This window comes from Pempheris klunzingeri, chromosome 1, assembly GCF_042242105.1.
Source record: "Pempheris klunzingeri isolate RE-2024b chromosome 1, fPemKlu1.hap1, whole genome shotgun sequence".
In the NCBI taxonomy this organism is placed as follows: Eukaryota; Metazoa; Chordata; class Actinopteri; order Acropomatiformes; family Pempheridae; genus Pempheris; species Pempheris klunzingeri.
The window spans coordinates 30,299,410-30,318,119 of NC_092012.1; the positions used below are offsets into that span (position 1 = coordinate 30,299,410).

The 18,710-nt window shown below is 39.8% G+C and overlaps 1 protein-coding gene across 1 annotated transcript in view; it reads right to left on the reverse strand.

The window, feature by feature from the left end:
* The window catches only part of adamtsl3 (ADAMTS-like 3), a 172,449-nt gene that overhangs the window by 61,371 nt on the left and 92,368 nt on the right, over positions 1-18,710 (reverse strand). The window contains exons 6-7 of the mRNA XM_070830721.1: positions 9,784-9,910; positions 1,815-1,889 (exon numbers count right to left, since the gene is read on the reverse strand). Coding sequence (XP_070686822.1) covers positions 1,815-1,889; positions 9,784-9,910 — 202 coding nt within the window. The remainder of the gene's footprint in view (positions 1-1,814; positions 1,890-9,783; positions 9,911-18,710) is intronic.

Consider the following 18,710-nt stretch of genomic DNA (forward strand, 5'->3'; position numbering starts at 1 on the left):
AATTGCTATTCCTCAACAAGCCAAGGTCACATTCAAATCTGTAGTTTGTTTTATTTGGTATAGACCAAACAAAGCCATAGTTCCATGTAGTCGTGGTTAATTTCATGTTCACACTGACAAACTACAAACAAACCAAGGGGAGTAAACATAGACTGACAGACAACTCAATCATTTGACATCGGACAGGACCACATGCTGCACTTCATTGTGCCTGATAAATAGTGAAACAGGATGAGGCATTCAAACACTATAAACAGCACCAGGCTCTGCTATTAAATAGTCCTGCAGTTGGTCCACTTTGTGTTTACAAAGCAAACAAACTGCACCAGGGAGGTAACACCATTCAAGTGCAGGAAACATTACTTTACATTCATTTTACCCTCCTCCTGTCCAAGTACACGTGTGATTAGGGAATGTCCAACTCAATATTGATAGAGTTGCTGGTTACATGGCGCATAATCTGGGCGTAAAGACATTGTATTTAGTCTCTTAATTAATTAAGGGTGTTTTTTGGGTGTAACATGGATTATGCCAGAGTGTCATCTCCTGTTTCCAAATGGTTTTCTGCTGAGGAAATGGATCTGCTCATGCAAGAAATGAAAGCACTTTAAAGAGCAGGAAATGACTGTGCCATTAATGTTAGACCAGGTTTTTGTTGGTCAGAAGCACCATCCCTTGATAGGAAAACAGTAACATTCCTAAAAATATATTCTATTACTTTTTAAAAATTAAATTCAAAGGTATCAAACATCATAATCCTCTGTCTGTCTTTAGTACAGTTGGCTACAGAACATTTAATTAGTTGAGGAAGTAAAGAAAGGACTTTAAAGAGGTTTTTGAAGCGTATGGATTGATCGTCATCTTGTGGCTGCTGGTATTGATGTTCTCTCTTTATTAAAGTCTGTTCAGGTCATTTTTGGGTCGGGTCTAACTATCCTCGAGCGTACTCTGCTTTGGTCTCTCCTGTTTACAAATGTACACACCAGGTTTGGGTAGGTTTACCACAGGCCACTTTCAGATCACGTAAACCTCCACACCAACCCAAACAATGTCTGCTCCCTCTGCTGACTGAGCATCAGCCACCTAGTAATGGACTGAGAACCTCCCCTACAAATGGTCTCTGTTCAGGTCAACTGACAGCTTTCACACCAGTACCAACAAATAGAGTCAACTGGACGATGCACAAGAATCATTTGGACGGCAACAATTTGGTTAGGCATGTGTGAACGCTTCCTAAAACATAGATGTCTACTCATTAACATTTTTGTATTTAATCAACACCGCTGTGAGATGGTCACTATCTCTCTCTTGTGTTTGGTCTTTTTGTAAAACTCAATACAAAACCAAAACAATATTTCATAAATACATAGAGACACACCTTCATAATGACACTCTGCTTCATTAGACTGCTTCGATCATTCCCTACATTCCATCCAAAGACACAATGAATAAATAAATAGATACATAAATGAATTCAATTTCTCTTCAATAAACAAAATATGGAATCAAATAATCATAAAATATGGAATAAATCAATAATTAATTCCATATTTTCTATTCATTGTCTTTTTTAATGGTATTATCTCATAAGGTGGTGTTTTGTCATTAATAAATATAACCATAAATATATATGAGTGTGTTAATAGTCACGTTTCAAATGCATGAATTTAACGTGCTCTGAATCACATACTAAGCTGATGGAAAATACACATTTCCACTGTGGTGTAAAAGTAATGAAGCAGGGCACATTAAACATACAGCAGCTTTCTCTAATTCTCTGTTATTAGAGTGTGGACTGAACTGTAGTCACTCACCTATCATATCAGGTCCTTTTGCACTGAGTCTGAGAAAGCGGCTTCCCACGGGCACCTCCAGCACTGTCTTCAGAGCTGCAGGCAGACAGAAAGTAGGAAAGGTTTCATTTCAACTACACAGAGCAGTACAAAGGGGTGGGAAATTAACAGAAACACCTGCACAACTGAATGGATATGAGTGGAAATGACTGCTAATGTTACTCTGTCTCTGTTGCATGTGAATATAGGAGTGAATATAGGAGTTATTATAGACACATTGTCTATAATAACTTTAAGCATGCCAGATGTTTTGTTCTCAACCTTTTCTACTGCTACTAATTTTAGCTTTAAATAGACCACTTAAAGATATACGCCCTGATCTTGAAGCATCAAATAGCCATGTCAACACACAAGGCAACATACTCAAGTACAGTTCACATTTCTGTGACAATAAGTTATCCATCAAGGAAACAGTCTCAGACAAAAGGAATCACTGATTCAGACATGACTGGTGTATTTACCTGTTGTATGTTTTGCTGCTGTAACAAATCATGGTGATCACTTCTTGTAATGTGTTATTTGTAGCACATTAATCTAGAATCCTGGAGAGCAAGCAAAAGCCATCATATCTGCACATCAACAAAAATCGCACTGCTACATTTGGAATTACTACTGTTTATGTCTTGTGGCTGGCAAATTGATGTCCCTCGCAATGCTATAATTTCCTGTTATCATAACTATTGAGCAAACATCAAGTGAGTAATGCAGTCCTGGCAGTTTTATTGTGACCTTGTATTCACTGCAATGAATTGTATGCAAAATTAGATGGTGAGAAAAAGGAAAAAATACAAAATATTATTCATTTTAAGGGGACATGAAAGAGCTGAAGATATAATTTTAATACATTATGCATACTGCAGGACTTGGCGAGTTAACTGTTAAAAGAAAGTACAACACAGAAATGCTACCAGTTTCTACTGTGTTAATGTGAAATGTAGAGGAGTCAAAACATTAAAGATGTCTGTCTGTCTTTGTGAAGACCAACACCATCATCTTTGTCATTATAAGACAAAGAAAAAGTGATTTTTTTGTTGCCACCCTTTGACGGCATAGCTATGGACCCTCACCTGTAAGCCCTTAACACACAACCATAAATCATGTATTAGATTCAGGCCGCATGGAACATGTTCAAATTAATTAGAACAAATTTTGTGTTAGTGCCAATTTATTCAAATTTGAAAGCTACTGGAAAAGCCAACAAGCCCTAGTTTTCAGCTCGCTATGGTGCCCCATACAAACATCTAAATCAGTTATTGCGTTTTTTGTTTTTTCCAGCTTTGATTTGAAAAAAAAAAGGTACATTTCAGCTTTCAGATGCTATTATGTACATTTTGTCTCATATTTTGTCATTCCATTGCATGAAACAAAGCTCGGCTCACGTATGACTCACACTGAAGCCTGTTATTTAAAAGAAGATTTCTCCCTCACTGTACTCCCTGCTTGTGGTGAAGGCCTGTTTTTGAGAGCACTGACTGAAGGAGACCACCACACTACAATCACTGCCATCCCTAAATCTGCCTGCTTTACAACTGCACAGCAGCACTGATCAGCAACGCAGACCTAAATAACATCCACATGTGTGCTGAAACGTCAGCGAGCCTCTCTAACTATTCAATCATGAGACTCTCTTTAGGTCATGCACACAGGGTACACAAACAGCACAGGGCGAAACTATTGAAAATATTTACTGCTGTGGAAGGATTCCTGTTTTTCAGCCTGCAAAAACACTTACTGCATTTTCACACTAGAAGTGTTTCTCCCTCTGTGGCTACGCGAGGAGGTGTTGTAACGAGGCGAGACCTTTATAGACAAATGGAGTGTTAATTCTATTTTCCACATTTTATGAGAGTTACTTTTCCCTCTGGCAACAAATGAGCGCTGAGCTCAAACAATTAAGCTGCTCTGGCTGCCAGCCACAGGGTTTTGCCCCCTAACATAATTATGCTGCATCTGCAATGCCCTAAATTTATGGGAGCAATGAAATAAATTCAGCCGCAGCCACTTTTTTTTGTACTCTAAAATGCAGATTAAATGTAAAGCCAAGTTTTTAAGAAAATGACCTTCAAAATAAATAAGGGAAATGAAACACAGATAAACAGTTATGAGCTCATTTTACATGAGGCTGCTGGAACCGTAAAGCGAGGCTTTAGGGAATACTGCAGCCAATTCATTTTCCAAATGCAGCGACTGATAAATAGCGGAGTCATGAATAATGGATGGGAAGGAACAAAGGTGATACTTTGTGTGTCTGTAATCATAAATAAACTTGCAAACCAAGGTACGCCTAAATGGTCGTGATGGATTTACTGTATTAGCTCTCTCTGTTTTTGGACATTAAAACCTAAGAGCGAGGTAGAGAGAATATCAGAGACTGAAACTTTAAGAATGAATGAAAAACTCTGGCCACAGGAAAGTTTGACACCTGTAGATAGGCCTACACACAACTTTACACATTCCCCACTGGCCTGCTGGAGTGTCGCTCTTCAGGCTTTAGTATGCAACGTAGCGAAAACTGTAGATGTATTACAGCAATAAAAAAGCCTGCTAAAATCTTTCATGGGAGGTGTCACAGACTCAAGATACAAGAAAGATCATCCGCCTTCCCACATAGGACACACAGGGTTAAAGCTAGTGAACTAGTGGCAAAAGAACGCCATGAGAAAGGCAGAGAAAGTGCAGCAAAATGTTTGAATCACAGCTCAGTGACAGACTGTCATGAGTTTCCCGGCATGAAGCACACACCTACTGAGCCGAAGAATGAGACAGAACTGTGGTTCTCAAATTAATGTACTGTAACCAACTGAGCGAACAGTAACCATGAGCTAAAGATGTGAAGGCAATCTTTGGATTCGGTTAGCGCTGACTCTGAGGACAAGCCCGCTGGAGACCTCAATTCTGCAGATTGCTTCCTGTGATCAGTCTTTCAACCTCTGTTATGAGTACCAAAATTACTCCATGCCCAAATGTGGTCATTCTACACGTATGTGTGCGGGTAGTCCATATGAAATCTGAACAAAGAACTATGATCATTCACGTGAATCTTCTGGCCATAGTCAGCACATTTCTCCAACAAGAGCCAGGCTGTCTTGCAGTGTTTGGAGCACAGCACAGCTATCACCTGCGACCTTGGTAGCCCTGACAACAGAGCGTCACTCCTTATCCAATGGGCGCCAGCTAACTCAAACAATCAGACAGCTAATATGTGCTCCAAAGACAGAGACGTGGCTTCTTCAGCTTAAGGTTTCACTTCGGCTGGCCAGAATGAGACCCCTTGACGTGGATGTGACTCTTCTGAACAGACCCTAAAGAACACATTTTCTCTCACAAAAAGTAATGCTCTTTTGACATTTTTTTTCAGGACTGACAGTGTTTTGCCACAAAAAGTTACCTTCATGGACTCACACAGAATAAAATACAGTACTTGTTCTGTTAATCATAATTTGATTTTGTGCATGTAACATCTTCATGTGGGAATCACATATCAGTAAACATCTCTGCCAACCAATTCGCCAAACAGGAATAAATTATTTTCTAATTCAGGCAATCACCTTCACCCCAACATTATCCAGCGCAGCCTTTCCATCATGGTGGTTTATGTAAGTCATCAGTGCCCGGCTCATTCTTTTGCTGCCATGCCTACTGACACACCACTCACATAAAAGCTGCTGCTGCTGCTGTTGTTCATACTGTAGCACTGGTAAAATTGTTTGTTGTTGTTATGGATTTAATTGTCACTAAGCTTTATTGCTACTAACAGGCCATGCAAGATTGGCTGCCAATCAACAAGAGAGGATGCGGACCTTGCCTGAACCACAGAGAAGTCGACTAGGTTTCTGCTATTGCTCCACTTCCATTCCGCACAGTGCTGCTCATTAAAGTCATGCTTGAGCCAAACCACCCTGGTCGTCTTCTTGTTTTTACAACTGTACACTGAGCTCTGCTACTGTTACTTTCACTTTCTTTATGTTAACAAATTGACACAAATAGAAACTAAACAAAAATACTTAATACTACAGGGATGAGGCATATCAGTCATTGTCCACCACGCTCTAAATGAAAAGTTACTCTTTGCATCCCTCAGCAGCATTTGGCTCTCATGCATCAATATCTCTGCCCCCTTTAGACTGATTCATAATGTAAGATCTGCCCTATTGAGGTTGGCAACCAATCAAAACATAGATGTAAAACTGTGACCATGACAACATGCAGTTTGATTCAAAAGCCCCACCACTACCCCTGCATCCACCTGTAGCCCCTGCTTGTGTTTGGGGTTTCCTTGCAGGCATGGACGAGATTGGAGCCTGTACATATTCCACTTTAAAGCTCAAGATTTTGACTTTGAGAGCAAAGTTCACATCCTGAGTTCAATGTTTGGATAAGTTTGGATAAGTTTAGGCAACAAATGCCCTTGGGTTAAGGTTAGGTAAGTCATTCTAGTTAAATGTTACACAAATCAACATATCCTGTCTTGTGATTCATTCTACTATTGACCACCACCTTTCCTGAACCTTAAACAGGAGCTTTGAGTTGTGTAAACAGAACCTTTAAAACAAAAACCTAACTGAGGTGGCATTATGATTCTCTCAAAATGTATTTTATATTGCAAATTATTAAGATATATATGAATGATTCCTAAGGATACTGCGCTGCCACTGTTGATCGATGAATAGATGGGAGTTACGGTCAACTGTGTAAGTTACAGTGACTCACAGAGGATCCAACACAGAACTCCCGGATAACAGCAACATCAAAAGTGTCAAACAAGCTCACTGGTTGATGTTTCTGATCCCTCTGATACAAACGCCTCTGCCATCCTGCCATCTGACAGCCATGAGAATGTCAGCATAAATGTGTGGGGAAAACATGATGCTTGCTGTAACTTTGAGCCTCCACCTCATGAGCCTCTGTGATCTTGTAGAGCTGTAGTCGATAGAACAGCCAAACAGCTATCTGATTATAGTCAAGTGGCCTTTCCTTTGCCAGTTTCTTTGAGGGACCTGGCAGGAAATAACATGCCATCACAGCCTCGGTGACTTCTCCTCCTTTTTTTTTTATTAAAGCCAGACTAGGTTGCTTGGATTGAATTCCCTCTCTGAGGCTCTCTTAAGGTCCAGGCACAAAATCCCTACACCTGCCCACTGCCACAAATGGTCCAGTACATCTTCCCTGTCCCACTCCTGAGGACTTTATTCGGACCTTGGAGCAAAGCAGGCGGATTATTGGATTACTGGATCAGAGATGACTTCAGTACAACTGGCAGTCACAGACAAACCCAATGCTGCAGACCACAGCTCTCCAACAACCATTATTTCAGTGCTACAAAGGCAGCCTTGTACTGGCCTCTAAAGGACATTGGCTATGGCACTGGCAAATGTGCTATTATGCTATGTTGAAGGTGATAGTAAAGATCTTTGGTTGAGCTTGGTATCAAAATTGTTGAACCACAATACTTTGGTATGCTAAAATGAGTCTGTACCAAACTGAATGTCGATTCAGAGTTATAGCTCCATCTTTTAGTGCACTCATTCTTTACTCATTCTTTTTTGCTTTAATTGAGTTGTTTTTTTTGGTGTCATTAGGCAAAAATACTGCAATAATCATTCAGCACATTATTAAGACGCCTGACAGAAAACTAGACTTCCAAACCTCCTCTCGGCTCTTTTTTCAGGCTTTTAAAAAAATCTATCTAGTTTCAGCACAAATGCTGTTTTATGTGTGCATGCACTTCCCTTCAGATGCCAGTGAAAGCCTGATGGCAGAAAATCCTGCACAAAAAGGTGCTATTCCAGCTTTGGCAGCAATCATGTACACTGCAAAGCCAACCAAACAAAGGACGACAGACTTACTCTTACAAGAGAGATAAAAGAAAGTCTGACAATAAACGCAATAAAATGCAATATCTATGTGTTGCAGTGGCTTGTTTGATTGTGCAAGTCTATTTACCATGAAACCAGGTCATGCATAGCTATGTTAAATGTTGCTCATTGATTAGCATTTAGCTAACTGTAGCCAAAGGCTCAAAGCTGTGGTTCATTGAAGTTCATATTCATCTAGTTAGTGAACATTAGAGCCTCAAATCACAATATGTCATCTCAAAGGGCTTTACAGGCATAGGGATCACAACCCTGAAGCTGCTAAATTCATTTTCCTGCATGTGCATTGTTATGCCCATGCTAATCTGGGGGGAGGGGTTTAGGACAGCAAGGGGCGAGCTGCAGGAGGAGGGCTGCATACCCCAGCTTTAATCGATACATCTGATTGTATTTAGGCACAATTCGTTAACATATCATCAGCTTCAAAATTCTGAAAATGAAAACACACAAAAAAAAATCTGACAAAATAATCTTAATGCAAGGTCCACCAGCTTTTCCCAAAGCTTTTAACCTCATCTCATCGCTTTCATTTGCGAATGAAACTGTGGAACAGAGCTGGTAAATGGACCCTGAGTTAGTGATTTATTTTTTTTTGTCAAACTGCTGTTCCAAAGGTAAAAACTAACTTTTGGTATCCAAACTGAAACTCATTAGCACAAAGTATGATTCATGTGTCTTGGAAGTTACAACTTTAGGAATTACATTTAGATAAAGTCTTCATGTTTCACACTTCTTTAATAAGGCCCTTTGCAGGTTTATTCCACGTCTTCTGCTAGTACGGAGTTCCACCCAAACAGTGCCGACACTCCCCTGCTGTTCTCTAAATATCCCCCACATACTGAAAGCCAGAGAAATATTTACATGGTCACTGTGATTTCTAATACCAGTTATTTTCCAGTGAATCCAACCGTATTCATTTCCACTTCCCAAGGCACGTCCAAGCAACTTCATTTGAAACATTTGATACAATACCCTAGTAAAATTTCTACTCCGGTGGAAATTGCATTTTCACAATTCCATTATTGTAAAGCTGTTATTTCTGCTGCTTGGAGTCTCCATATCTAATAGGACGGAAATGTTGAAAAGAGAGGGAATGTGTAGTAAAGGAATATTCTACTCAATATAGACAGACATATGCATCTGTGTATTCCCTTTTGACATGAAGAGTTTAATTTAAAAAATCATTAAGAAGTGATCGTTAAGTCTTTATGTATTTTTTTAGTTAGTTTGTTTGTTTAGCAATATTGAGAGTACTACAGGTTTCTTTTGCATCTAATCTCTCATGACAGACCGAATGATCCATGCTGAACCAGTTTTGTTGTTTTAAAACCAAGATGGAAATTGATTACAAGTCATTTCCAACCACACATTTTCTGTCTTGCTCTCCTCATTATGTACAGCATTTTGGGGGATTTAACCATGAAAAAAAAAGGAAATAGTTATGAATTCCAACTTTGGGTGCTAAATTGTATGAAAACCTGCTAGAAAAAAAAGTAATTGATGCATGAATGGTGTAGCTCCATCTGCTAGTTGCTGTTGCCAGATGGCATTTTAATAGTCCAGTCTTGGTAAATAAAAGCTGGAAGCAATGAGAGAAGAGTCGGCTAAAGCTGAGATGGCTCCCGAAGGCCCGTGGCCAACTCAGTAAAGCTGCACATGCAGCTAAGACAGGTGAGTCCCAAGTCCCAGCAGACAGATGCCCAGCTTTGTTATGTACCTACCATAGAGCCTGGCTAGAAGGAAGGCTGGACAGAGATACAGTACATGTTTTGTCTGCAGTTATGAAACCAGCAGAAAGATATGTGCCCTGAGCTGAGGGTTTATTCTGTAAAATGACCTCAAAAGCTCATGGACTGAAGTATTTTTAGTGTGCTGGAAGGTTACAGGATGGAAAGGGATGTAGGGGTATTTCAGATTTAAAGTCCACTGTGTTAAGTATTGAGGATTAGCTTGGGGAACATGAGGCTTACACGTCAACCAGGGTGGATAAAAACATATATGTGAGTTGGACACAGATGGGGATTGCAACATTGTGAGGTCGGGAGTCAGATACCTACATTGTTCTGGTGTAAGGTGGGGTAAGGCCTGTCCTCGTACCAGCTGGCATGTGGAGCCGTCGCCGCCGCAGACGCCGCAGTTATCCTCTCTGGCACTGCTGGCCAGCTGGCGATCACAGCCCACTTCCTGCACACACATTATAAATACACACTCAGAGAGAAATATGGGGTTGACTAACCATTGAAGAGACAGAAAGACAGGAGAGGATATACAGTACACTCACATTCGGACTGGATCATAAATTGCACTGATAGAGTCAAGCCTCACAGCGATAGGTCAGTGATTAGTTGATTGACAGAAAACAGCGATTTAAGGTATAGTTAGGTACCTTGGTCCACACAGAAAATATCTTACTGGCTTTAGTGATCCCGGACTGCACCCCTAGTGCCACTAGCATGTTGACATTTTTAGTTCACAGGTAAACGTATCAACACCTGCAGAGCAGATTGCCATGCCATTGGGTTAACGTTCCCCTCAGGGTGAATAGTAACATTTTTGGCGATCCCTTAACTTCTAACAGCTCATGACTTAACACGTGCCAAACTAATAGGAGTTCCATCAGTGTCAGCTGATTGTTAACATGCTGACATGCTATTCTAAGTTGATAAACATTAAAAGACAATTATGATTCATTACAACATTTCTAAAATTGGCCCAAAAGGGTAAAAAACACTGGTGGCCTAAACAATCATCCAAGCTGAAAACAAGTCAACAGTCCCTCATTGAACAGGAAAAAATATGTGCTCACAACACTAAAGTGTTTCTGTTGTAATTTTACCAGAAGCCTTTCAATTGTCAGCAAGTGCTTTGGTTAGTAAATTGTTCTCACACCTGATGAAACTGATGGCTGTACCTGCAAAACATCAGCATGTTAACACTATGAATGTGAGCATGTTAGCATGACAACTGCTAGATTATTTACATTTACTTCATCACAATTACACAAATAAGGATTAAAAACAAAGCCTGGACCACAGAACTGTAAGTATAGCATATTGTTTAAACTTGTGATGGGTATTTTCTCACATTTTACTGAAGTTTGTCTGCACGTATTACAGTATGACTTGGTGACCTATTCAAATTGTTGCCCTCCCTTTAATCTTCCTCCCATAGAATGCTCTAAAGTCCGCTTGTATAGCAAGAACAAAAAATGCAAAAAACAAAATGAAATTAATTTGTATAATCAGTTTCATTTTAGTTTTTCATTTCAGGTCGCAGGATGCTTATACGCATTCCCAAACAATACAAATGCATGACAAATTAGATTGGATCTCAGCATTACTGTGCAGGCAGTGTTTTAAAATCCACAAGCTGCAATTGTTGATGAAAATGTGGCAGCAAATTTAAATTAGTCTTCCTGGGTTTCAAAAAAACTGAGCAGTTTTAAGCAATTTTTAATTAAACAATAAGAAGAAAGGGTTATGAATAGATTCATTATAAGCTGTGTTTCTCTTTTACTAGCAACAATGTCACATCAAAGTTAATACAGACAGATCCAAAAGGTCAAAGACACCATTTCCACATGCAGTGATGGAGGTTTGGTACGCTATGACCCCAGAAATACTGTTCTAAAAACTGACAGCTTTGTTCATCTGGTCAAACAAACGATCAATGGACCCTTTTTAATGGTGCTTTACTTCAAAGTAAAAGTTAAAAGAAAAGCTAATGATTTGTTGCCACCAGTTGGCGATCGGCATAAGAAATAATGTGACCATGATACCGAATAAGAATGGTGAAGTTGGATGAATTACATTCAGTTACAAATAACTTACAATGCCAGTGTTGTTAAAGAATAATTTCACGCACACTGAAAACTTAATTTGCAGCCTGTTTAGTACTCTAGTGCCCTGTGGCATCTGCATTGGGTGTGATTACAGGTGCAACAAAGAACATTTCTGACCACACTGAGGTGGACCGAGCTTGAAACTGACAACCAGAGAGGGCAGTACAACACTGCTGTTAAGTTACTCTTTAAGATTTAGGGACATTTAGTTGTGACGCTGCTGACCCCAACTGACTGGATACGCCTCACCCCTCCCTTTCCAAGCACGTAGAAGAAGCTACGGTGGCTGATAAGGATTCAAACTCCCTTGCTTATTCTTATATGACCCTCCGTTTGTCAAAATTTGTTTTCTCAACCTTCACCCAACACAAAAGGAAGAGGATTCCCTTCCTATGTTGGTATGAAGGGCTCATTCTAAGCTAATGAAAACACAGTTATTCTTACTTTCACGTCATTATACAATCATAAAAACATGGTTATGAATATTATATTCCATTTCTTCCAAAAGATCCTGATAAATCCTACATACTGGACCTTTGAATTCACGCTTTCTACGTCTGCACATCTGACAAAACTAACTATTCAATATGGACATAGTTCCTTGTGGATATTGGGCTGAATAATGACACAGTATGAAATATGAATAATTTGTTTCTCAGTGTTGTCTTCTCTAAAATGACAGGGAGAAACCAGCCACAGCCACATGAAAGATGATTCAAAGGGAAATTTGATTCCAATTTATGTGAACGGCAATGAAAGTGAATAGTAATATTGTCCCTTGTTTGTTTGGTTCTCTTCCCTTCCAGCAACGGTATGACATGCTTCCAGCATGAAGCATGAAGCTGTAGGTGTGCTATAGCCAGGACTCCAAATTGTATGCATCCTGTCATATTGAATCCTTTGAATATGTTATCATTACTTTGTTAAAAAAAAAAAGAAGAAAAAACTCTTTTATCTGTCATTTATAGCAGTTAGTGATTCTGGAGAGGGACTGTTGATATTGAGCTAATTAGCATATTGAGCTAGTTATCATGTGCCAGATTTACAGTCCCTCTTGCTCCGATGGCCTCCTCCCCATGGAATCATATTGTGTGGCTTGATCCGAGCCACTGTGTTTGTTTCCCATTTACAGAGCCAGGGCTGTGTATGAACTCCAGATCTTTTTTTAGTGCACACAGAACGGACAGCCAGCAGACTGTTAGGAGATATTCGCTGACATAAAATTTGATATGAAATGTACTGGATTAGAATCACTGACTCCACCTTTAAGTGTCACATCAACACATCAACCACTGCCACTGTCGATATACACGGTTCCATACAGCTCATGGCATCAATACCACCTTAAAATAGAATGCTGCAATGGAGTCTAATCCCAGAAAAAAAAAAAAAAAACACATAACTTTAACTTTTCTAATACATTTTATTTAGGGCGCCTTTCAAGGCTCTCAAGGTCGCCGTACAGAATACAAATAAAAGTACAATACAACAAGTAAAAACAGGTATAAAAACAAACAATAAAATACAGAAACAGTGCAAAATGATCAGAGGGAGTAGGAAAGTTTGAAAAGATGGGTTTTGAGTCTACTTTTCTATAGTATACAATGTCAAATTAATTTGATTATCATTAGATTAAAATAGGTGGTTCGCCTGAGTTTGATCTAACTTACCGCTGCTCACATACACACACATGCACACACAGCCAATTGTAGATGCTGACGCTCGTCATGCTGAGTTACTGTGACAGGCTGGCAAAACAAAGTGACATATACACATACACAGAGACAGACAGCATTACGCACCCTGGCTTTCTTCCCCTTCACTCCCATGAATTGTATTTATTTTCTCCTCTCCTTGTATACAGCTGGATTTCATGCTGCCGTGTGGTGTATTATTAATCCATATATATGCACAAGAGGAGGAATTGGCCTCATTCCGTCACTGACAAACTTCCTGCTACGGCACCACAGCAACCCAGCTCTCCTTCCTGCGCTGCTGTCTCCTTCACTGGGTGACGCCATCTCGTGCCTGTGTCCTCTTTGAATGCCAGGACGGGCAGCAGCTGTTGTTCCAGTGCACATCCATCTACTCTCACTGCCGTGAAGTGCTAATGTTGAAAATAGGTCTTTTCGGTGTTTCAGTGCCTGCCGTTTCAGCCCTCCACCCACAGTTGATTTATCCCTTCAGGGTAAGCTGAGCTCTAAGTTGGTTTCTAGACTCAACTGAAGTGTATGATCTACGGCAGTCTGTCATCTCAACTCTCGTTCAATTTGGATTTCAGCATATTTGCACACAACAATATTTTTGCCATTTATTTTTGCTGAACATAAACATACTAGATAGGAAACAGCAACTCTAATCTTCCTTTCAGGGGTATATTTAGGGTGTACCAGCAGAGCAGTGTCCATTCTGGCACCGGATTTTGATTTAGTTTTAGTCTTTTGATGAAAATGTATACTCCTTTTAGTTAGACTGTAGTCATTTCATTTTTGTTAGCTTTCGTCTGATTATAGTCAACTAAAACAAAACACATTTGAATCTAGTTTTTGTCTGTGTGTGTCAATCTGCATGCTTCTCTCTTTTGCCTTTTAATGATTTTGAGGGAACAACGGTTGCCATCCTTGTGTGATGTTACCATGGTTATGTTCTCGTCTACTGTGAAGTTTGGGGGGAGCACAGTTTCTGTTTTTTTCCCCCCCAAATTTGAGAACATGGCAGAAAAGGAACCGTTTACTTGTTTGCATGTTCATGTCACTCTGCTCTGCAGTATTACAACAGACTGTAAACGATGACTGTTTGAACATTACCACTCACTCTCTGTCATACTTGTTCATCTGCCATTACCACAAACACACAAATGCACAAAAGTGTTCACTTTCTGGGTTTAGCATGAGATGAGAAGCTAAAACCTTTGATATAGTATGGATATTTATTATAGAAGGCTGACAACTGACATTTATCCTGGAACTTGCCCATTTCTTCCGATACCATCATGAAAGATGGTTGACTTAAAGTAACAGTAAGAGTAATGGTACACCCGCACATCCACAGCACTTCATGAGCTTTCCTTGTCATAAATGTAGGTACGTTGGTCTGCCTGCGGTTCTAGTTTGTCCCAGTGGGCTGTAGATTGATTGTAGATCATATTGACACTAGTGCAAAAGGCTAAGCAGCTAAATTAAATTCTCAATGAAACATACTTTAGGCAGGACACTGTTTTACTAATTGGGTAATACAGTGCATTTTAAATTATTCCCTTTTATATCACTACCACACCATTAGGAAAGTATACATCCACGTTTTACTACTAAGAGTCATCCCTATGTTGTTTTCCATAACAAAGGACCCTGTATGCAAATGTGTGTACAGGATAGTGTGTTTTTTTGTGAACAAAAGGGAACAAAAGCACTGGGAATATCATGTTCCTCTCCTATCTGCTGAAATATTTCCTGCCAGCATGAACTCAGCAGGCTCAACCCCAGTCCAATCACTGCTCACTGCTTTAATAGCCAAAGATACATTTAGGTGAGCCATCACACTAGCGCAGCAGCTCCACAAATTGGAGATGTGTATGCTGAGCAATGTGAGTCTGAATTTGTATTTTAGTCTCAGTGGTACCTGCATGGATCCCCTAACAAGCCACCACCCACCTCTCTGCACACCATTTCTGCATTACTACTGACATATCAGAGGAAGAGCCGAGGCTGACAACTGACAAAGAATGTAATGTGTGCAATCAAACAGCAAATTTCCTCTTAGTCACTCACATAAATGGCATGCTTTCTCTCACTGAATGTTATCAAATGAATAGCTAAATGTTAGTAAAGCAAATAGCTACGTCTGCCAGGATCCATTCTAGTCATTTCAACTACTCAAAGCGCTTTTACATGACATCCTCATTCACCCATTCACACATCATTCATACAGGAGGAAATGTAATTTGGAGGAGACTATTCTTTCACACACATTCACACACTGAAGCCATGCTTCAGGAGCAAGTTATTTTGTCACACTGATCGTCTATACTGTTCAACATCTATGTCCTCTCAGACCTGTTAGTTTTACAGTAAATAAACAAAAATCTGCCTACTTGTCTGTATGTTGTATCGTGCACATATGCATCGGAGCTGGTATCAGCAGCAGCCAAGTCAATCTCAGCAGACAGCGCATACAGCTACAATAAGCTCGGTCCTCCTGTGGTCACAGTGCCCACTGAAAACTGATAATGATAATGATGTACTGTAGATAGAAATGGTTGGCAAAATCAGCACGCCAGCATCTCTCTAACCAGGATGTCCCCCAACCCCTTCTTTTAATGATCAAAAGTGTGTTCAGGTATTAGCATTCCCTTTTATCACCTCCTTTCTATGAGATCAAAATATCTGACTGGTTTGATATCAAAAGCAAAAAAAAAAAAAAAAAATCAGTATAGATCTGAAAAGTTCCATACTTGCAGTAGCCAAGTTGGAGGATCTGGAGGACTACAAATGGTGGCTTACTGTACCGTAAACCACACTCCAAGAGAAGCACTCCGATGAGGTCCACTGCTCTTGGAAACTAAACCCAGGCACAAACTGCTTTCACTCATTCAAACATGAAAGAGCACCAACAGTGTCTGTGCCTACTGAGGGCTGGCAGCAGTCAGCACTCATGGCCAGGCTGACACGAGCGAAGTGATACCTCCAAAACGGTGCAATGTTCTGATGAGGAGAGCTACACATATCTGTCCAACCATAAAACTCTTTTATACTCTTCTACTCTTTTTTTTTTTTTTGGACATGGACTCTTGTGTATAATGTGTCTCTGCCATTATGGCAAACACATTACTGCAATAACAGGAAGATACAATCTAATGGAAGAGATGCGATCAAGAGCGCAGGATCAGGGTTGTGTTACTTAGTGAGTATTTTCAATCCTTTTCTGGCCTTTTTCTTCTTTCTTTTTTTTTTACTTCATGGCAGGAATATCCCAGGGGAAACGAATGGCTCAGTTCCATGTATCCCAGGAAAGCACAGCAGTGAACCATCACGCACAATGTCAGGGCCTCGGAACTGGCAAAACAAAAAGTATCTCTGCATTTATTAATGGATTGCACCTGTGCTTTTCTATCCATAACATGTCAAAATGTCTGCTATGAAAAAGCTCAGTTAAATTTCAGTGTAAATAATTTAACTGTAAAATGAACTATTTGCCAGTTTAGGACTGCATATGCTTCAAATGAAGGGTTTGCCAGATGTGAGTGTCAGAAGGATTCGAACATGAACTCGTGCATACTTTTTTAATTCTTCACACTACTACTTCCATCACTTTTTGTGTGTGTGGTGCAACACCTGAATGTTATTGAGAAGAGACTGACAAGTGCGTGTTCTTAATCTCAGTCTCACTGCATCTTACACCTCTTATTGGCATCTTATTGCCAATTATATACATGCACCTCATATTAATCTGCAATACGCTGATCAAAAAAAAGCAACTGCTTGCCAACACATTCACCGAATCTGGTTCACAAAGTCAAAAAAGACATCAAATAACTGATAGGTTGCATAATTTGAACGTTCCTAGCATCATCTATTTAGTTTTTTATTCATACTGAGACCTTTGCTCCATGTGGAGTACTATAGGAGCGGAAGGAGATTTGTATTTAATGGGTAAAGCTTCTGCTGTTTACAGAAATCCCTGCCCTGCCAGGGAGAAACAAAATCCCTTCACTACACTGCACACAGTGTGAGCTACAGAGTTTGTTACACATTTCCAAGCAGACACAATGGTAGAGACTGAAAGAGGAAAAACTTGTTGAGCACTGACTGCAAAAAACGAGGCTGAAGAATACAGTGGCCTTCAATGAGGAAGTTCTAAACACAGACAAAGACATTTTAGTTTGTTACTTATTGAAAATCACTTTTTGCTTCTTGAAGGAGCCCTTTTTTTCAGTATTCAAACTTAATATTAGGAATCATTTCTGGCAGTATTTTGCATTATTTTGTAATCTTTAACACCCCATGGCATTTACTGGAATATCAATGACAGTAAATTCTAAATAACCCTGGGAAATAGAGGAGTCTCACTTGGTATTATATTTCTGAATGTGCAGCTGAGGAAGAAATCAGGCTGAACATAAGTGACTGAGCTCGAGTGTAATTCTGAGGATTAGAAGCATATAATGCTGTGTAGCATCTCCAGCATGTGCCACCGTGCTACAGTCAGATTACTACAATGAAAAGTTAAGGTTAGGAGAATTTCAACCATTTTTTATTCCAACTCAAGGTGACATATTGTTACACAGCTTAGATTGAGAGGTTGGAATTTACACTGAATCTGAAAACAGCTTAATGAAGAATAGTAAAGTGATTTGCCATTTTGTTTCACTTCGGCCATCCAGATTGACATTGTATTCACGTTAGCGGACCTCCTGTTGGGAAAATTACTGTATTTCTGCAAATCAAATTACAAAAAAACAGCATGAATCTCATCCAAGCTGGTTACTATTTTGATGGCCATTTTTTTTTAGCTTGCTAGCTAAATACAGTAGGATGAGAATGATCCCATTCTTAATCCTGCCTGAAAAGCTCTGACTGGTCAAGAGTTTCTTCAAGGTCTGGAACCAAAATGCTCTGGAATAATATTCCTGCAACAATATTTCCAAATATGCAAATGGAGCAAAGCCTTCAAAGCTGCTTGCACTATCAGATATACAGTATATACTATGCTCTATTCAAGCAGCCACATGTGCTTAAATAGATTACAGCTCCTTTGCTTTGCTTGATTCCAGGTTCCTCTCACACCCTGCACTCTTATTGAACTGAGCTCTGCAGTACAGTACATGTCTGAGATGCCTCAATGATACCAGCGATTCTCTTGTAGTATCTGCATCTGCTCACCTGTCACAGCTGTTTACTCGTGCATCAGTGGATCATCTCAGCAGAGAACAGTCAAGTCAAACACTCTCCAGCCTCGGCGTAAACAAGGCTTCACACTGAGAGAAAAACTAGCCCCAGACACAGAGTGAGGGAAACAGACAGTGGTGCATCAGCGGCATGGCATTAATATTTGAAGTTAGTTTTTGTATCTAGTAAAGGAACACCGCCAAGTTTTTGTTTGCCCTCAAATCTACGGATGCTAAATTCAGTAGAATTGTTCTTGTTC